The sequence below is a fragment of the Lontra canadensis genome, unplaced genomic scaffold (assembly GCF_010015895.1).
Source record: "Lontra canadensis isolate GAN:19392208 unplaced genomic scaffold, GSC_riverotter_1.0 scaffold105, whole genome shotgun sequence".
NCBI classification, from domain to species: Eukaryota; Metazoa; Chordata; class Mammalia; order Carnivora; family Mustelidae; genus Lontra; species Lontra canadensis.
In genome coordinates, this window is record NW_022631099.1 from 589694 (window position 1) to 610868 (window position 21175).

Consider the following 21175-nt stretch of genomic DNA (forward strand, 5'->3'; position numbering starts at 1 on the left):
TGGGTGGCGCTGCGTTTAAGCAGGGACAACCTCTGAGCCTTCCTCACTGTGAGGTTCCCCAGCACCCCGACCCTGTACCCGGGGGTCTCAGCTGCAGCCTCCTACGGAAGGAAGCACCCGAGGCAGAAGTGGTAGAGAAAGTGTTGGTTTTTAAAAAATGTTGAATTTTACTATATATTTGACTAGGTCCGTGCCTCCCATTTGGAAAGACATGGGTGTGCTCCCAGCCTTCTCTCCCCGGTGCCTTTCCTAGGCACTCTTCAGTCTGTGCATTTACAGACCCCTGTGGGGAGGCAGTTTTTTCTCTTTTTGGAACATAAGCGGCAGCATTTGACACAAACCTTCCTGTCTTGTTGCCTTTTTTACTTACCTGAGGTCTGGGGCATATCTCCCAACACCTCTTCATTGCCCTGTGGGTCCGTCACCCTGGGTTGCAAGAAGACAGTGCATGTCACAGCCCCCGGGAGTGCGTCCTCAGATAGTCCCCCGAAAACACTGGCCATAGGGCTGGGGGTCCCGTGGGAGTCCTCCAAGGCTGCACCAGAGGGTCTGTGAGAAACCAGACAAGAGAGGGACAACTCCAAGCTTCCAGACAGGGTGCGGAGACTTCCTCGCTGGCGCTAGTCCCGGTCGAGTATTTTCAGATGCCTGAAGAGTCTGGATCGACCAACGAGAAGAGGGAGGACCCAGAGGGGTTTGCCATGGTCCTCGTTACGTTTTAAGGATGGCCCAGCGTGGGGCAGGACTGGCTGAGGCTGCGGAGGACCGAAATGCGATCGGGCACTCTCGCCACCTGGTGGCCCTCGCCTAGAACTGCAGCCCCAGAGCCGCCGCTGGACCACGGGGGACAGAGAGGTGGGCCAAAGCCGATCATTCAGGTGACAGCTGCTTACGATCACTCTGTCTGGACTAAGCACTGAGGATACAGTACTTGCAAAACAGGTGCAGCCTCTGTCCTCATCTGACATTCCCCACGGGAAGCAGTCAACTATGCAGATAACATGATCCTAGGTGGGACAGATAATGTTGAAGGTAAATAAACGGGGCGTGGAGGGGAGGTTGATGGTGTGTTTGGGGACGGCCTCTCAAAGGAGCTGGTCCCTGAGCATAAACCAGAAGGAAGGTGTACCGAGCTGTGATGACCGGGCCATTGGTTATTCTCAGCGGAACATTAGAAGCACCTGGGAAGGGCTTTTTTTTTTTTTTTTTTTTTTTTTTTTGGTGATAACAAACAGGCAAATGCTGAGACCCTACCTGCTTCTCCCAAATAATGACATCCCACTCTCCGGGCTCGGGTTTGGGCTTCTGTCCTTTCAAAGTTTCTCAGGTGATGCTACTGGGCAGCCAGACCCGAGAGCCATTAACCTGGTTGGAAGAATGTCCCGGCTGGAAGAACGAATATAAGAGGCCTGAGGTGGGGACCCGGCATCTTCCAGGAGGAGAAGGCAGGCCCCTGGGGCCAGAGCGGAGGGATTCCAGGTGGGGGGTGGGGCTGATGGGCTCAGAGAGGGAGAGAGGAAGAGGCTGGGTTCCAGGGTGCTCCAAAGCAGATGGCAAGCCGGGTGGGTGGTTTTCTTTTTTAACAGCTTAACTGAGATATAATTCACATATCATACAATCTACCCATTTGAAGTAATTCAGTGATTTTGGGGTATATTACATTATTTAAAAAAAAATTGTAGTAAAACATGTAACAAAACTTGCCCTTTTAGCCATTTTCTTAAAAAAATTGAGAGAGAGCACACTCACGAGCAGGGGGAGGAGCAGAGAGGGAGAAGCAGACTCCCCATTGAACAGGGAGCCCCATGCCGGGGTTGATCCCAGGACCCCGAGATCATGACCTGAGGTAAAGGTAGACGCTTAACGGACTGACCCACCCAGGCACCCCACCTTTTAACCATTTTTAAGTGTAAAACTCAGTGGCATTAATCAGAGTTGTGTTTCACACATAGAAATGTTTTCCAAACGTAAGCTTTTATAACAGAGCACCTCGGGACACCCCCTGCATTTTCCTTCATCCGGGGAAGCAAAGGTCACCATATTTTTTCCACCGTCCCTGGGGTGGGCTGAGGGTTTTCCATGCTGGCATCTTCTGGTCTTCATGATAACCGCACAGGGCAGCATGAGGGAAGTGACTTCCCCAAGGTGACACAACAGGTTAGTGCCAGAGTCAGGATTCAGACTGGACCCCTGTGACTGCGACACCGCGGTCAGTTTACGAAATGACCTCCGGGGACCCTCTTTTCTGGACTCCCCGCCACTGTCCACGGGGTGGGTACTGTTCTCTCTGTGAAGCTGGGAAACTGAGACTCCAGGCTTCCATGAATTTAAAGGGACGGGGGGTCAGGGTTTTAGTTGCATACGACACTCTAGGTAATCTGGCAGGAAAGGAATTCATTAAAGGATATTGCGGGACTCACAGACCTCTGGGAGGCAGGGCCGGAGAAACCGGCCAAGTTACATCACAGGACCTTCCCTTCACGGCCACTGGGCCCAGACACTGCAGCTCTCACAGGTGACACTGGGCCTGTCCGTCCAGCCTCCTTGCTAGATTGGATCCCACACATCAGAATGCACGTTGCAGAATCCCACTGCTTTCACGTGCGAGCGAACCTGGACGAGGCAAAACAGGTTGCGCTCGTTGGGTCCAATTGAGTCTAAATAGCGCTTGGGGATACTTGATTGGCTGAGTCTCCAGCTGGGGATCTCTGATTGGTTAAATCTAGGTCACATGCCTACGTCCTAACCGCAAGGAAGGCTGGGAAGGTGGGATTCAGGACGCTTCGGCTGCGATACCTAAGGTAGGAAATTGTCCAAACACAAGGCCTTGGGTTGACACAAACATTGTCAGCGGCCCCTGCAGAACTTCCCAGAGTCTCTGTCAGAATTCTGGCCAGCAAAATTCGCCCGGCCAGGTAAAGCGGAAGGGTGTAGTAAGCGAACAAGGCTGTAGTGGGGCCCGCGGCAAGCCGGCTGGGCTGGAACTACATTTCCCAGAATCCTTTTCCCTTGAATGGTGCAGAGTTGGACTTGACCCAAAGCGGGACTCGGATGTGATTTTGAAGCCGGAAGGGAAGCAGCAGCTTGTTCTCTTGCAAGGCTGCTGTGGCTAGGACAGCTGCAGACGTGCCCTCAGACCCCAGCTTGTCCTTGCTGGCCTCTGTGCTACACGCCGGTCTTGTTTCTGACTTCTGGACACCAGCAGCTGGCCCGCCGCCCCTGGGTGCTTGGCTGTAGAGGCCAAGGTTCCTCGTCGATTTCTCTCCTGGCGCCTCCCTGCAGACTCACTTTGGTGGCTGGACATGCCCCACGGCTTCTGTTTGCCTTGTTGGTGACTCTGGGCGCCGCTTTTCCAACTCCTCTGACCCCCGTAGAAGACCTAAGTCCCATAATACGTATCTCACCCCTAACTCATGGGCCCAATCTGAGTGCTTCCCTGATTGGATCTGATGCAGGATGAGTGTTTACAGACTCAGGAGGAGGGCTGAGGGAGCCTCATGGCAGGACCGTCGGCGGGGTGTGGGGTGGGCGGGCACGGGCGCGGGGTGCTGCTCCTCCGGGATGAGGAAACCCTGCTGTTGATCTGTAGCAGCTGCTCCAGCTCCTGGGCCCTGACCCGCCCAGCATTGCTCTCGTCTCCACCTGCAGGCCGGATGCCCCGTGTGCAGCCCGCTTTCTCCCTTACTTAGTTCAGTACCAAATAGGGGTCTCTTGTGAACGTAGGCCCTCAGTGCTCCAGACCCCTGACTGAGAAGGGTTTCCAGCTTTCCCGCCTCTCCATTCCAGAAAGCACAGCTCAAGGAGGGGCAATGGTTGAATCTGAGTAAGTCATTTCTCACCCAGAGTTGTGGCTGGTGATCAAAGCCTTGGCTTTGCCATTTGGCCCAGGGCTCTGTCTGCCCCAGGCTCTCTTGAGGGCATGATATTTATGGAAAACCATTGCCTCCCTGGCCCGAGATAGTCCAAGGCCAGGTCAGCTGGGCTGTAGACAGCTTAAGACAACTGGTACTGACCTTGGTTCACTTTGGAGATCTGCAGGAGAAGGCAACTTCATTTCTGTAGCATCTTTTACATTCCAGGCAGTTCATGTGCACTGAATCCTAATAATCTGCACTTGGCAGCTGAGGACACCAGACCCAGAGAGGTTGAGGAAGCCGTCTGAGGTCACACAGCTAGTTAGTGGCAGAAACGACTTGAACCCAGTCTGATGACACAAAGGAATGTCTGCTCTTAACCTTTACGTTTGTCATCATTTGAGAAGCTTTTGTATAAAAGCTACTTCCTCCCTCCCTCCCTCCCTTATTAGGCACCCATTCTTGGCTGGGCAGTTTCAGGTACTGGGGACACAGCTGTGGACAAAGAGATGTAGCTACAAGGTAGTGGTAAAATGGGAGTTGCCAGCTCTGCTCCCAGGACCAGGTGGGTAACAGAAACTAGTGAAACAGGTTGGGGGAGAGTGGACACAGACATGTATTTTTTTAATATCAAACATGTTAGAATAGACTCATGCCTCTGTTTTCTTCTTGAAACCTGTAGTTCTCTTAGTTTAGTTTTTATTTTCCTTCCACTTTTGATAGAAAAATGTGTTTTCTATGGAAAAACCAGCTGCCATGTGTGATGGTAGATGATGTGTCAGGGAGGTGACAGGGCATGGCGGGGGACGGTGGCATTTGGTGAGGTTGGAGCAGTGACAGCAGGAGCTGCGGAGTGGCCCCAGCTGATCTTGTGTACCTGCAGGCCCAGTGTTGCCCTATCCTTGGCTTTGTTTTTGGAGAGAAGTTGGAAGAGTGGATTTTGACTTAAATCTCTCAAGTTTTATTATTATTTTTAAAGATTTTATTTATTTATTTGACTGCTCCCCGCCAAGCAGAGAGCCCGATGTGGGGCTCAATCCCAGGACCCTGAGATCGTGACCTGAGCCAAAGGCAGAGGCTTAACCTACTGAGCCACCCAGGCGCCCCAAATATCTCAAGTTTTGAATAGTTGGGTCAACGTTTGAATGCGTTAATGTGAACAACAATGAAATGTCTCTGTGGGCCCAATCTGGACTGTGAGCCACCAGTTGGCACCCTTGGGCCGAAAAACAGTCATTGGGCAAGGATGCTGGGTTGGGGTTCAGCTTGGCCACATTCTGGCTGCAAGGTCAAGGACATGCCACAACACCCCTCTGGGCCTCCATTTCCCCCTCCGTAAATGGGGCTTGTGAACACCGCAGTTAATTGGAAGATGGACACACTGTTGGCCGAACGTTGTTCTAAACTAGCATCTTCCAAACACCAGGTTATAAGCGAAACTGTCATAATAGATTGTGACCTGCACCATTTAAAATATAATAGAGCAGATGGCATAGACTAGGATGTGTCACAGTAAGATGGGGGAGGCATTGCTTGGTGAAGCCTATTTCAGACACAGACAACATACACACATATGTGTGTACATACACAGGTATGTGTTCTCCTCGGTTTGATGTAATCGGCACCGCTCACTGTGGAGTGCAGTCAGAAAAGTCTGGAAGCCGCTGTTCTAAGTACTGGTCCTGTCTGCACGCGTTCAGTGCTGTGAGCAATCCGCGAGGTTGGTTCTGTTGTTGCCCCCATGTTACAGCTGAAAAGTGAGATTCAGAGAGTAACCAGAAGAGCCGGGATTTAACCCAACGTCCCCTGCCTGATCACCGTGCCATGCTTCCTCTCCCGTGGGGGTGACCTGAGCTAATGTGGGTCAAGGGCTTAGCGTCGTGCCTGGGACACAGCAGGTGCTTAGTGTTAGAAGCTGGGCTTGGGTTTGCAGCTTCTCATTCAACCACAGCAGGTGGCCATCGGGGATCCAAGGGGCGAGGCAGGAGAGGCCCAGAACTCTGCTGACTCTGCTACCGGTGGAGAGGGCTGATGTCTGCAAGGGCGTTTCACCTACAGCCAGAGCTTACCGGCTACTCATTTGGGGCCAGATACTTCATGCTGAATTTTATAATGCTCTCTGAATCCTTTTAAGGGCAGCCTTGCATTGTTTCCAGGCCCGGCTTAGGGTGGCACTGGAGGGCGGCTGGGCCCAGCTGTGGGGTCGCACTGCCCTCTGGTGGTCACCAGCGGAATAGCTTTTCCCCGAGCGGAGCTAGCATCAACGGCGGTGGAAAGCACTACGGGGAGACTGGTGAGAGATCAGGACAGTGATGGAATGTGGGTAGAGGCTGGGAGAGGCTGTGAAGGAGCCTTTTGGGGGTTCCTAGAAAGCTCTTCCATCTTGATCTGGGCGGTGGTTACCCAAGTGTGATCCTAGGTAAAAATACATCAAGGTGCATACTTGAACTTTGTGCAGGAAACTCTCTGTAGGTTATACGATGAAATTTAAAATTATTTAAGTTCGGGGCACCTGGGTGGCTCAGTGGGTTAAAGCCTCTGCCTTCAGCTCAGGTCATGATCTCAGAGTCCTGGGATCGAGCCCCACATCAGGCTCTCTGCTCAGCAGGGAGCCTACTTCCTCCTCTCTCTCTGCCTGCCTCTCTGCCTACTTGTAATCTCTGTCTGTCAAATGAATAAATAAAATCTTAAAAAAAAATTTAAAAAAAAAATTATTTAAGTTCATGAGGAATTCCAGTTGTTTTTGACTGGACACCGTACTTCTTCTTCTTTTTTTTTTTTTTCTTTTAAGATTTTATTTATTTATTTGACTGGGAGATCACAAGTAGGTAGAGAGAGAGAGGGGGAAGCAGGCTCCCCGCTGAGCAGAGAGCCTGATGCGGGGCTCGATCCCAGGACCCTGAGATCTTGACATGAGCTGAAGGCAGAGGCTTAACCCACTGAGCCACCCAGGCACCCCTGGACACCCTACTTCTATCCTCCTCCCTCCAAACCACTGTCCCCACAGTAGCCATTTTTAAAAATACCAATTCGATCATGCCAGTCTCCTGCTTAAAACCCTCTCGTGGGTCCCCATTGGACTTAGAATAAAATCTCGACCCCAGTAAAATTCCAAATCTGTGACCAAAAGGATCCGACCGCATCTGCCTGGGCCTTACCCTCTGACCCCATGACCTTTGACCTCACCTCCAGTTTTCCCAGGTTTCCCTTCTTTCTCTCCAGCTTGAAAGCTTTGTTTGCCCACAAGTTCTGTACTTCCTTCTTTCCCCCTGGAGTGCTTGCCCTGGATTTTCTCACCAGCCAGGACTGAGCTCAGGTGCCACCTGCTGGGAGGGGAGCAGGCTGTCCACAGTGTCCCCACACTGTTCCAGTTACTCTGGGCCTGTCACCCCAATGCTCCCTTCTGGACTCCAGCCAGTGTCTGAGAGGACAGCAGCCCCCTCGTTGACCCAGCACCACCATGTGTATACTCGGGAAGTCACAATCTCAACCAATAAAAAGACCCTCAGTGTTTATCCGCTGGACAAGAGGCTGCTTTTTGGACCCTGAATGTTTCACTGGACAGATCCTGGGATCTCCTTCAAAAGGATGTTCTTAGGCTTCCCCCTCCCCCTTTTAGGGTAGGCTCTGGACCCGGAGTGGAGCCCAGGGAGGGCCTTGAACTCCCGAACCTGAGATCAAGACCTGAGCTGAGATGCAGATTGGACGCTTAAACTTCTGAGCCACCCAGGCTCCCCTCTGGCCGGCTTTTGGAAATTGGCTGGCTTAGGCCTCCCAAGATCCCCCTTCTCCTCCCTGTGAGGGTCCCCCGGCTGCTGCTCTGCTGCCCTCAAGGTGGTTCTTGGAAGGGGAGTTGGGTTGTGGCACAAGCCTGTGCATGGGGAGCTGGGGCATGAGTGCTGGGGTTGGGCTTGTGGTCACCGGCGCTCTGCTGTGCCTCCTGCAGGACAAGGCAGGGAGTGGGAAAGTCTGTGGCTTACGGTCAGTTTGCCTGCTTGTGTCCTCTGACCTCTGCGGGGAAGTCCGCTCCATGGCGGGGCGGGAAAGCCTTGGTCTGTTTTCACGTCCATGGCCACGGGCTGAGTAGAGCACCTGGTGAATGGTAGACCCCGGCTTCCTCTGGTGGCAGGATGAACGGCTAGCACCGGGGCTCTGAAACGGGATAGGGCTTTATCAGGCGTCCCTGGCTCTGACCTCGGAGACCACCACTGCCCCGCTTTTGGTGATGGTGGCTTGTCAGAGACCAGGCCTCCTGGGATGGGCAACCAGGAGGCTGCCTGATTCACAGACCAGCTTTCCTCAGCCTCCCACTTGCACCCAGAGTCCCACAGGAAGGGGCTAGTGTTGCCACTTGGGGGAAACTGGCTAGATAACGAGCTACCTACAGCAACCAGCTGTGACCGAGAAATCTCTAGAACTGACATCTGATCTTCAAGACTTTCTTACAGTAGCCTACTCTCAGCGTTCAGTATATAAGGAAGGCACACTCCCACTTATGCCCGCAAGTCTCATAGCTCCTGTGGGTCACCATTTTCATTAGTTTCGTGTATCTTCTTCCAAAGTTTCTTCTTTTTCATGGTTGCATAGTATTCCACCCCGTGACTGTGCCGTCCTTTAACCTGCACACAACTGACGGGTGTTTAGGTGGTTTTCATTCTTTGCTATTACAGACAATGTTGTAGAAAATAAATCTGTATGGAGTTTTCACACCCACATGAATATAGATCAGTTCTCAGAAGTGGAATTGCTGGATACCATTTACAAATTGGGTAAACACTGCCAACTTCCCCTCTTAGGGACTTGCGCCAGTTTCAGCTTCTGCCAGCAATCTGCAAGGGGCCCCACAGCTCTGCTGGTACTAGGAGTCCCAGAACTTTCATATTTTTGCCAGTGTGATGTGGAAAGTGGTATCTCAGTGTATCTCAGTGACCATCTTTTTATAAGTTTAAAAAGCAGTTTTATTTTTTAAAAGTTTTTATTTTACACCCATTGTGGGGCTTGAACTCACATCCCTGAGAGCGAGAGTTTCATGCTTCACAGACTGAGCCAGCCAGGTGCCCCAAGTAGTAGTTTTTTTGTTTTTTTTTTGGAAAAAATGTAGGGCACACCCTGGCTGGCTCAGTTGGTAAAGCGGGTGACTCTTGATCTCAGGGCTGTGGATTGGAGCCCCACATTGGATGGAGAGATTACTTATAAAATAAAATCTCTCTCTTTTTTTTTTTTTTTTTCAAGATTTTATTTGTTAGAGGGAGCACAAGCAGGGGGAGAGGCAGCCAGAGGGAGAAGCAGGCTCCTTGTGATGCAGGACTCGATCCCAGGACCCTGGGATCCTGAGCTGAAGGCAGATGCTTAGCCAACTGAGCCATCCAGGTGTCCCTAAAAAATGCAATCTTTTTTTCTTTTTAAAGATTTATTTATTTATTTATTTGATAGACAGAGATCACAAGTAGGCAGAGAGGCAGGCAGAGAGAGAGGGGGAAGCAGGCTCCCCGCTGAGCAGAGAGCCTGATGCGGGGCTCGATCCCAGGATGCTGAGATCATGACCTGAACCAAAGGCAGAGGCTTAACCCACTGAGCCACCCAGATGCCCCCGAAATCTTTTTTTTTTTTTTTTTAAGATATATTTATTTGACAGAGAGATAAAGAGCCCAAGTAGGCAGAGTGGCAGGCAGAGGGAGAGGGAGAAACACGTTCTCTGCCGAGCAGGGAGTCTGATATGGGGGTTGATTCTAGGACCCAGGGATCATGACCTGAGCCGAAGGCAGATGCTTAACTGACTGAGCCACGCAGGTGCCCCTCTAAAAAATAAAATCTTTAAAAAAAAAAAGTAGGGGTGCCTGGGTGGCTCAGTGGGTTAAAGCCTCTGCCTTCCGCTCAGGTCGTGATCCCAGGGTCCTGGGATCGAGCCTCGCATCGGGCTCTCTGCTCAGCAGGAAGCCTGCTTCCCCCGCCCCTCTCTGCTTTCCTCTGCCTACTTGTGATCTCTGTCTGTCAAATAAATAAATAAAATCTTAAAAAAAAAAAAAAAGTAAAATGTTTGTTTTGTAGCCTTCAGGCAATTTATTAAAAAAAATTTTTTAGGGGCACCTGGGTGTTTGGGCTCCCTGCTCAGTAGGAGCCTGCTTCTCCCTCTCCTGTTCCTCCTGCTTGTGCTGTCCTTCTCTCTGTCAAATGAATGGATAAAATCTTAAAGTTTTTTCTAGACTTTTTTTTTTTTTAAGTAATCTCTTGGGGCTTGAACCCATAACCCCAAGACCCAGAGTCACATCATGCTTCCTGACTGATCCAGCCAGACACTGCTAGCCTTCAAGCATTTAATTGATTAATTCATTTATTAAAAGATTTGTTTATTTGACAGAGAGAGACACAGTGAGGGAGGGAACACAAGCAAGGGGTGTGGGAGAGGGAGAAGCCGGCTTCCCCCTGAGCAGAGAGCCCGATGCAAGGGCTGGAGCTCAGGACCCTGGGATCGTGACCTGAACCGAAGGCAGAAGCTTAACCACTGAGCCACCCAGGCGCCCCTGCCAGTGCATTTTAGATGCCTGAGTAATATCTGGTGACAAATGTCCAGCTCTAGGTGTTGGTAATATGAATGAATGATATTCTGAGTAGAAATCTGAGCCTGTGAGATGTAACACTACTACTAATAACACTATTACGTGCTATATAAGTTGGGATGCTTTTGGTTACAAGTAACAAAGGAAGAACCAATTAAAAAATATTTGAACCACAAGGACTTTTGTTAACTCACATAATAGATATAACCTGACTTTCCAAAAAACAGTTGTCCTTTTAAGAATTAGTGCTGTATCAGTGGAAATCTTCTACTCTAAGTATATGCCTGTAAATGAAACCGCACTGAAGCGTCCAAAGATGGAGAGAAAGAGACTGAATTAAAAAATTTAAAGCCATGTCTTGAATTCTGCATTTGGGATGGGGGTGTCTGAGGTCACACATCCCTAAACTTTTCAGTCAAGTAAGCCAAAGAATTCTGTTGTTTGGTTTACGCCTCTTCTGTTGTGTCTCTTTCCTTTGCAAGGGAAAGAAATCCAAACGGTTGCTCTCTGATTTCTAAAGCCCTTGGATAGGCAGACCCAGAGGCTGACCTGAGGACTTCCTTGGGTCTCTGTCTGGGCTGGTCAGGAAGTTCTCAAGTTATGCTCAGACTTCTGGGAGGCCAAGGGCTTTTGCTTATGAGCGCTGAATAGTGTAGTTCCTCTACTTCCGAAATTGTTCTCAAGAGATGCAAGATACTGCTGGGGAAACAGTGACGATTAAGCAGCCTGGGGCCAGTGAAACTTAGCTATTCCCCACCCATCCATCCATCTTCCATTCCTCCATCCATCCATCCTCCCACCCCCATCCATAATACATCTGCCATCCGTCTGTCTGACCCACCGTCTGTCCATCCATCATCCATCCATCTGTCCATCCGTCAGCCCTCAGTGCTGTATCTGTGTCAGACTGTGATGGGGACTGAGTATACCGAATGAGAAAGACCCTATCCTTGAACACTGGGAGTTCTGGGTCCTCTAGAATTCTGGCAAAAACACTTACCTTACAGACTATGAAATCCTAGCTTCCATCAAAACCACCACGGGACATTTAGTCCTCAAACAGAACAGTGCTTGACAACCTGGGTAGTTAATTTCAGGAATAAGGGGCGGGTCTGTCTGTTTCACCCAAACCTCCTCTCTGTGGATGGCTGGACCTCTGTTAGTGCCTCTAATGGAAGCCTGGAGCATGGTCATAAAGTAGGGACACCCTAGCCCACTTCAAAATGTAAACGTGGTTTTATTTAATGCCTTTTATCCATCACAAAGTACCGCCTCCTCCCCAGGGTCCCCTCTTCCTAGAAAACAAGATGGCAGCATAAGGCACGTGCACTGTCCACATGACCTCGGGTTAGGTCTTTAAAAACAAAAATAAGCAACAGTCTTCCCATTAGCCCCGAATCGTCTCCCTCACCAATTGTTCAAAGAATGATTGTCCCCCAGAGCACAGCTTGGAGCAGAGAGTACGTAAATGCCAACTGCACCAGCCCACATGCCAGGTTAGAAAACCAAACCAAACCAACGACTAAGAAAACCGACAACACAGGTACAAGAGCGTAATACCGGAGTAATGAGATTAGTCCATAAATTAAAAAGAAAAAACAACAAAAAAATCCCAGGCCTGTCCCCGCCTCATTAACCGGCCCTCCCCCAAATCAGCAATTCCTCGCTTTTTGTTCTGTGGGTCTTGTAGGAAGGACTGGTCTCCGAGCCAGTCCTCTTCTCCAAAGTTAAATGTTCCAGAGCCGCTGTGGGCTTCCCGGCGTCTCCGCACCCGCGCTTGGACTACGGGGACAGCCGCTGAGATGGTCACCAGGCACGTCCTCTCGGCCACAGGGGCCCTGCCCGGCGTCCGGCATCTGGCGGGGAGGCGGGGGAGGCGGGGACGGCGAGGGCGTGGGTGGGTGCGTGGGATGCGCCGGCGACGGCAGGTGGCGGGGCGGCGGCTCCGCTATAAATACTCCAGCTCCAGGGCGTGCCGCAGCGCCTCCAGGTCCGCGTGGCAGGATATCCGCCAGAAGGGCATGTTGTGCTGCAACACAGAACACCAGCCGGGGGGTTAGGGCCCCGCGCCGCGCCCCCCGCAGTGCCCCCGCCCAGAGCCTGAGCCCGATGCCGAATCCCCGCAGGCTGTGTGTCCTGTGGGCGTTTCCTGGACCATGGGACATCTCCCACCCCCCCCTTACACACTGGCCGGTGGCCCCCCGGTCGGGCCGCACGGTTGTGCTTTCCCTCGCAGCCCGCGCGGCCCGGCTCATCCCGAGCAGCCTGGCACACGGGTGGACCCTCTCCCCATCTTTGGGAAGGTCTCAGGGCACAGGTGGCGCGCTGACCCGGGAGGGAATCCGGCAGTGAGACGGCCGTTCCTTCTTAAAACGTTGTCCTGGATCCTGCCACCTGGAGAAGAAAGTCTCAGCTGGGGGCTCCTGCGGCTGGCGCCTGTCCCTGCCATTTGCTCGTCTCCCAGTGGCCGGAGCCCGTCCCAGCCCGGGCTGCACAGGCAGGCGCGGCGGACGGGGCGGCGGCTGGTCTTCCTGCCCGGGCACCGGGCGTCCTATTTGCCGCCCACAGCGGCTGTGGCTCTTCCTGGTGCCTGGCACGCTCAGGGCGGCTACTGTGATTACATCGAGGCACACGAGGTCGCAAGGGCGAGGAATACTGTTGCGTGGGGTGCGTGTGCCCGTGTGCAGGGCTGGGGGTGGGGGGAGGCTGGCTAGTGAGTCCCTCGGTGTCACGATGCAGGGTTTGGATCCCACAGTGTCAGCCTGTGCCACCCAGTGTCTCAGATAATAGTGTCTTAGGGCCACTGTTCCGGAGCCAGACCCTGGGCTAGTGCTTTGTTTTCTAGCTCACCGAACTGCCCAGACAAAAACACGAGCACCTTTTCCAAGTGGGCACGAGAGTGAGAAAGAAGAGAATTGATGTAACCAGAGTTAAATTGCCGCTCGCCAGAACGAACTGCCCTCACAGTCACGGTCATCCCACAGTCACTAACGCTGGGTGAGCGTGCGTGTTCTGGGCCACACACACGACCTCGTGTAACCTGGTCCCGGATGCTCAGGGAGGCACTCTGTCTTATCTCACGGATGAGGACACTGAGCCCCAGAGAGGTCATGTCAGGCTCCCGAGAAGACAACTGACTGCATTTTTATCACTGGAAAATTTAATCACTGGCTGAAGTTCTTGCCTACCCGGTACCACTCTCTTCTTTCTTGCTTCCATAACTCAGAATTTGGCAGTGCTGTGCCCACATCTAGAGGATGAGCTATGACTGTCTAAGCAAGCTGTGACAACCCCAGCCTTGTCTGCCAGGGACTTGTCCTGTTCCCCCAACCTTTTTTTTTTTTTACAGATTTTGTTTATTTGGAGAGAGAGATGGAGGGAATGAGTGGGGGGCAGAGGGAGAAGCAGACTCCCCACTGAACAGGGAGCCTGATGTGGGGCTCGATCCCAGGACCCAGAGATCATGACCTGAGCTGAAGGCAGACGCTTAACTGAATGAGCCACTCAGGAGCCCTAGTCCTGTATCCCTCTTGACTTGGGATCCACCGAAGCCAGTGAGGAAGGTGGGGAAGGGATTCTGGGAAAGGTTTTCCTCTAGGATTAAAGGGAGGCACCTGAGGAGAGAACTGCTTCCTCCTTACTTTCCTTCCTATTTGGATTCGGTCACGTTACCATGTGATGCCTGGAGCTGTGGTAGCCATTTTGAGGTCACGAGACAATAAATCAGAAAATGCCGGAGATGGTTAGAAAGGTAGAGTGAAATGATAGGAAGTGATGCTTGGTGAATTTCTGACCCACGGCAACAACCTAGGGCACAACTGTTTCGAATCTTACTGAGTAGCAAGTGTTTAACTCACCATTACATAGGCTTTTTGCTACCTGCAGCTAAAAGATACGGAGCCTCCACAAGACAGTCATTGGCCTTAAATTATTTACTGAGTGAGCAGATGGCGCTTGATGAATATTTGGATGCCTGGAATTCTGCCCTGTGAGGTGCCATGTCCATATAGCAACTATACAGGCATCCTTTTGGCTCGTGGAGCACATCAAATTCTTTTCTGCTTCTGGGAGCTCTGCACTTACTGCTCTGCCAACTCTTTATATCATCGTTCATCTTCACCTTTCTGCTCTGTGGTAGGCAGAATAATAGCCCCTAAAGATGTCCAGTGGATCCCTAGAACCTGTGAATAAAGGGATTTGGTGGCCGCGATTAAACGAGGGATCTTGAGATGGGGAGATGATCCAGAGGGCAGGGACTGTGTCTGAAGGTCCCCTGCCGTGTGCTTGGGGTGGGGGCCTCCTGCACAGCTGGCACGCACACACAGGGTCCCCACTGGAGTCACAGAGGAAATCCACAGGTACGAAATGAACAGGGTGGTTTTGTGTTGTGGTGAGCGCTATGAAGGCAACAGAGCAGGGAGGCAGGGCAGAAAGCAGCTGGGGGAGGGCGACTATTCTGATAGTTGGGGTCTGGGAAGGCCTCTCTAGGGGGTGACAGTTAAGCAGGCTGCAGAAGGCAAGAAGGAGGTGTAAACCTTGGGGGGAGATAATCGAGGCAGAAGACAAAGCAAGTGCAAAGGCCCTGAAGCCAGAGCTTGGAATGTCATGTTCACTGCAGCATAGCATGGTTCCTGGCACATAGTAGGTGCTCAAGAAACACACAGGGAAGGAATGAAGAGGAAGGGAGGGGGGATGAGAAGGAAGGCAGACTTCTCATAGTTCTCAGCAAACACATCTTTTTCTCTTTCACTCAAAAGAAGCCGCATACTATCCATCACGGGCAACAGATGCCATTTCTTTAATGCCTTCCGGCTCCCCCAGCTCCCTCACCCTCTCCTCACCCAGCCAAACCTTCCTGTCTCTGCAAAGATGGATTTTGGTTCCTGCCCGGCCAATCCTGTCCCCCTTTAAAGAGTGTAATTCATTTTTCTGGGAAGAAGTGAGCAAAGGTAGAAGAGAACCTCTATCCCAGGCCTAGAGCACAGGTGGATTTATCACTTGCGGAGAGGTGGGGACAAATGACCCACTAAAATGGAGATATTAACAACACTGTCAGCCCCGACAGTCCCAGCCCCTGGTCCTGTCGCCGTATTTCACGCAGCTCAGGTGTCTGGCATCCTGGCCTAATGACTCCCATCCATCAGGTGGGGAGAGCGGCCGGTGCACAGCGTTTCTCGCTAATGGGCTGGGGCTGCTGCTTCAGATGGTTGTGGAGGTTTTCAGGGGAGGCCAGTGTATGGGGGTGTATGGTGCGCCCTGGTCTTCTCTGGTGGACTCCCTCTCTTGTCTGACCAGCTCAGGGGTGGGGACAGAGTGTTTGAAACTCCTAGGTCCACCTCCTGCCTGCTTGCTATTTGGAGCAAAACACACATTAGTTTGCAGGTATAGCTGTGTGACCTGAGGTAGGTTAACGAACCTGAGTCTCAAACGCAGCCTCTATAAAATGAAGCAGATGATACCAGCTCTGCAGGGGGTTTGAGGATTCACTAAAACCATGACGGCACTAGTCAAGAGGAGGGGTCTGGGCCTGTGGTTAGGTCAGGTGCCCCTAGGTGCCAGTGACCACCCTGCCACATGCCAGCTGTGATGGAGATCCCCCAGCTGCCCCCCCCCTCAGAAGCAGCCCCATTTTTCCTAGCCCCATTTTTCCTAACGGTGGATGAGAATAAAGGCGACATCTCCCAGCTAGCACCGTCATAAGGTGTGATAATGTGACCCAGAACTGACCACTGGGATCTGAGCAGCAGTGCCATCCACCAGTATCCCCTGTACCCTTAGGGATGCCGCAGCCTCCCCCTTTCCATTGCAGGGCCGCCGTGCAGATGGGGGGGGGGGCCGTGGCCAGAGAGCAGTCCTGGGACAGGCAGAGCAATAAGACGGAGGGAGCCTGGGTCCCCGGTGCTGGAGCTCATGTGTCTTATGGGAGACAGGAGAGCCCGCTCTCTCTGCTGTTCAAACTGCCGTCCAGCGTCTCTGGCCACCCCAGCCCCGTTCCACAGAACCTGGGTGGCGCTGGCCCTGCTGAGAACCGCCCCCCCCCCCCCCCCGCCCTGCTGGAGACCATCCTCTCCACCCCTCCACCTGTCTCGGTCACAAGCGTCTCCTGTGGGCTCTGAGCAAACGAGATGTGGGTGAGTTCTCACCTTATGTGCAAATTAGCATATTTTCTTTCTCCACTGGTTCTACCGGAGACCGAAGCTCCTCCGCTTCCGAAGGCTGTGTTATCCCGCCCCTCCCGCCCCACCATCCCGGGAAGCAAGACGGAGGCTCGGGCTGCTGGGGACTCACCCCGCAGGGTTCCTCTACTCAGCCCTGGGTGCCTGTTCCCGGCAGCTGTGACAGATGAGGAAGGGCTGCTCGGAGAGGGGGCGTCATGTGCTGAAGGCCACACAGGCCCAGACGGCAGAGCTAGCATTTAGGGTTGCACGTGCGCCCCTGGTCGCATCTGTCTGTGGGAGCTGGGCTGGCGGGAGGGTGAGGCCAGGGAGGTGGCCAGTTGGTACAGTAAGGCCAGTCGAGACTAGCTGTTCTCAAAGGAGAAAAAGCCTGCCCCCCCAGGGGTCACTGTGGAAATTTCTAGAGGTATGAATTTGGACTCCTGATGATTTGGGGGGCAGTGCCAGTGGGGTCCTGCCTCATCTCATAGACCTGGGACCTGATTTTCGAATGTCCAGTCAGATAAGTATGTACAAACCTGATGTAATAACCCGAGCCTCGGCTCTTAGCACTGGAGCCATCATGTAGAAATCTAGAGTATCCTTTCCATGCTTTTATTAAAACCTGCGTTTCTAGGAGGGCAACTACTGTGTAAAGCAAGGGAAGTCTGTATTTTTTTTATTCCGAATCTCTCCACGAGTGTCTTAGCAGTTTGGAGAGATCAGGTTAGGGCCGCAGCCCCTCACGTGGCTCCCGAGTGGCCAAGACCGCACACCTGGGTCCCCCGTGTTGGCTGGCTCACGGGCACGGCACGCTTGGGTCCAAGCCCTGGGATTTTGTGCCCACTTACATGTTGAAGCGCACATTACTGTGAATGTCAATAACTTTCCCTTTATTTCTCTTTGATAATACCATTCGATCTTGACCTCTTGGTCATTGTGGTTATAGTGCCCATGACCATTCGTATTTCATTTCAGCGGAGTAAGGGGGTCATTTCAAAACATTTCCTATGTTGCCCTAACAAACTCTTTCCAGTTGTGAGAAGGCAGGAGCATCTCAGTGGCTGCTCCACTGAGGTCCCTGTCCCTGTCTGGGCAAGGGCCAGAGGGCAGGGCAGGGGAGCCAGGGGCCGCAGGCCTAGGCTGGTTCTCCAGGCCAACTGTGCTTGAAGCAAAGCTTTATTCTGATGGCTGTCCCAGGTTGAGGGCAGAGTTCGGAGTTAGAGCTCAACTTGGAGAGGGGGCTCTAGAGCCCCTGGCAGGGGCTAGTCTCATCACACAGACGGTGCTCTTGACCTGGCATGGTGTTTCTGGAACACCAGTAATTCGTGGTAATTCGTGTAATTCCTGCTACTGCCTTGGACAGTCCTAGTGTATCACCTCTATGACAATTATTTACTTAATATTTTTCTCGCTAAATCAATTCATTTTTTGGTTTTGTTTTTAAAGATTTACTTATTTGTCAGCTTGAGAGAGAGCACAGGCAGGCAGAGTGGCAGGCAGAGGCAGAGGGAGAAGCAAGCTCCCTGCTGAGCAAGGAGCTCGATGTGAGACTCGATCCCAGGATGCTGGGATCATGACCAGGGCTGAAGGCAGCCGCTTAACCAACTGAACCACTCAGGTGTCCCAATTAATTAATTCATTTTTAAAGTTAAATATGTTTGAAAAAGTGCTCAGGTTCCTCTGGGACCTCTCCTCCTGGCACTCCCCACCCCTGCAGCCCACGGCCGTGACCAGGCTGGCACAAAGCTCCAGCCTCCAGCCCTTGGAATCTCTTGGTTCCTCTCTGGGACTGCCTTCCTTCTGATATCTCCTTGGCTCACTTCCTCTCCTCCTCTCTTTGCTCATATGTCACCTGGCAGCGAGGCCTACCTTGACCACTGTGTCCACTGGCCACCTGCCCCACCCCCACAGTCCCATCTGTCCCTAGTCCCTGCTTTTTCTCTGAAGCTCTGGTCACCACCTTACACATGTTATCCTCTTGTGTCTACCACTTGCTCCAGGCTGGAGCTGAGTGAGGGGTGAGAGCCTGACCTTCCTGCTCCCGGCAGGCTCCCCAGCACGGGCTCTAGCAGCTGGCACACAGGAGATGCTCAGCTAACAGAGCTTATCCACGAGCTGCAGTGTCTGTGATGAAGACCCCAGTCAGAAAGGCCCCGAACAAAGACCATGGACAGCTGCAGAGGGAGTTCCGGACAGGCCTGTGTCACTGGAAGGCCAGAGTGGTAGCTGGTCAGGGAATTCTTCCCTCTGTGGTCCTGCTGGAGTGTGAGGCCTAAAGGCGGAGTCTGCGGGAGCTGGGAAGGGGAGGAACCTTGCAGGTGGCAAGGCCTTTAGCTCTGCCCCCAGGCCCTCTCCTAGGACCCTTGGGGCCTTCCCTCTTTTTTTAGGCTTTGTCCACTGAGACTCTAAACATTTCTGCATTTCCCTGGAATTTGTTGCTGGGGGAGGGCAGGGGGAAACCAGGTCCTCCCAATTAAGCTCTGTGACATTAACAATCCACTTCCCAGGCCTCTGGGTGGGGGGTGGCAGCCCCTCTGGGATGCTGTTGACAGGTCCAGACCCAGGACTTTGGCAGCTGTTTCTTTTCCAAGAGCAGAGCTGAGGCCACAGGAACCCCTGCCCCTCTCCTCCTGGGCCCAAGATCACAAATGCAGGATTTTCTTTCTCATTAGCTTAATGCTGTCTTTATTAACTGGGAAGGGTTCCTGGAACATATGATCAGTAAGTATGAAATAAAGCGTGCACACGTGCACCAGCCCCCCCACTCTGCCTGACAGAGTGTCTCCGGGCTCCTGAGCAGTTGTCCTAGAAAAAATCCAGGGCTACTAGTGGGGGGGCAGCCAGAGGCACCGAGGGGATTTGCAGAAGGAAATTGCTCAGGATGTTTCTGCAATTGCAAATGGGAAGGGACGGGGAAGCTAAGAGCCTGGGAAGGAGGGGACCCAGCCAGCGCTGGGTGGGGGGTAGGGAATCCTGGGAGAGCCCAGGAGAACCACGAGCCTGTCTCCAGGGGAGAAGCAGCACAGCGTGAAAGATGGACAGACGGACAGAGTACCTTCTTCGCCCCCTGCTCCTCTTCCACGCCATCACCGATGACAATGTAGACGGCTTTTCTGCCAAATCGCTGCATTATCCTCTCGAAACAGCTCTCCTTCCCTGTGCACGCAAGAAGGGGAGAAAGACAAGATGAGGCTCGCAGGGACCCCGTACCGCAACCCAGGAGCTTGCTGGGAGCAGCCGTCTGCCTGAGGGCCAAGCACTGATCGGGTGGTCCTCAAGCAGTATGCGCCTGGTCACCATCCCCGCATGAGGGGTGACCGCACAGAGAGGTTCAGTGGCCTGCCCAGGGTGACACAGAAGAGGGGGTGCCGAGGCTCGAAGCAGGTTCCAGAGTCTACACGGCCGGCTGGTGCAGGGCACCCAACCCACTTCACAGCGGAGGACATCAGGCGACGTGACTGAGGCGTCCAAGTGGCAGCCTGGTGACAGACTTGGCCCTCAGGGTGGTTCCCCTGCCCAGTTCTTTCCTTGCTCCCCGAGGACGACTGCCCCGAGGATGACCACCCCTTCGTATCTGCCTTCTTGCCAGGTGGGTGGGCAGCAGTGTTAGTCCAGATCTGGATTCAGATCTTAGCTCTCCCGGTGGTCGGGGCAGCAAGTGTAGCGACAAAAAGGCAAACAGCAGTGCCAGAAGTAGCAGTCGCTCCCCGGCTCTACCGCCTGCGAGGTGCGCTGCTGAGCACTGTACCCACTGTACCCACATCAGAAGTCCTCATCCACGGCGTTCCTGGCACGTGGGGCAGGATGGGGCTTTGCCGAGGGGGCTGCCCTGATCCTGGGGGATAGGAAGGGGGCGTCCCTGGTCTCCACCCGGGAGATGCCTGTAATACCTCCTGCAGGTGAAAAATAAAACAATGTCTCCAGATGTTGCCAGAGATCTCCCGGGAGGCAAAATGCTTCCGCACTCTGTTGGGAAGTACTGAATGAGGTTATCCATTTACCGTCATCCTGGCAGTCCTTACGGAATTGCAATGAACAGAATGCCCATTTTAGAGATAAAGAAACTGAGGCTGGCGGAGGGCCCTGAAGAAGAGCAGAGGGGGAGTATCGACAGTAGTCACAATAATAACACAGCTCTTATCTGTGAGCACTTGTGCTCTGCTGGGAACATGTACTACCCCCTTGCGTCAGACACTTACGGGGATTTTGACCTGTTTTTACAGACCGAGAAACCACTTACCTGGGTCGCCCGGCTAGCAAGCACAGAGCTGGGATTCGAACCTCGGCTGTGCCAGTTGCTTGAGCTCTGGGCTACTCTGTTCTGCTGCTCTAGGTAGGACTCAGCCCTGCTGGGACCCTTCCTCCCTCCGTGGGAGCCCTGACCGCGTCAGAGCTGTGAATCCGGTCTTCCGAGGGAGCAGAATTACATCACCACTTTGCCAAGCCTTTTGCTACAGGAGGTGGAGTCTACTCCTCACGCTCTGATACTGAGTTGGCCACGTGACTTGCTTTGACCGATGCTGCACGGCTAGAGACCGGCCACGGAAGTGTGGGTGGGTGGTGTGGCTTGGCTCCCTTCACTTCTCCCATCTGTCAGGAGAAGAAT

General features: G+C 52.9%; 1 protein-coding gene across 4 annotated transcripts in view; it reads right to left on the bottom strand.

The window, feature by feature from the left end:
* Positions 1-12291: 12291 nt before the first annotated feature.
* The window catches only part of EYA2 (EYA transcriptional coactivator and phosphatase 2), a 269733-nt gene continuing 260849 nt past the window's right edge, over positions 12292-21175 (bottom strand). For all 4 annotated transcript variants that reach the window (XM_032838579.1, XM_032838580.1, XM_032838582.1 and 1 more), the window contains exons 15-16: positions 19625-19725; positions 12292-12440 (exon numbers count right to left, since the gene is read on the bottom strand). In XM_032838579.1, coding sequence (XP_032694470.1) covers positions 12360-12440; positions 19625-19725 — 182 coding nt within the window. In that variant the 3' untranslated portion in view covers positions 12292-12359. The remainder of the gene's footprint in view (positions 12441-19624; positions 19726-21175) is intronic.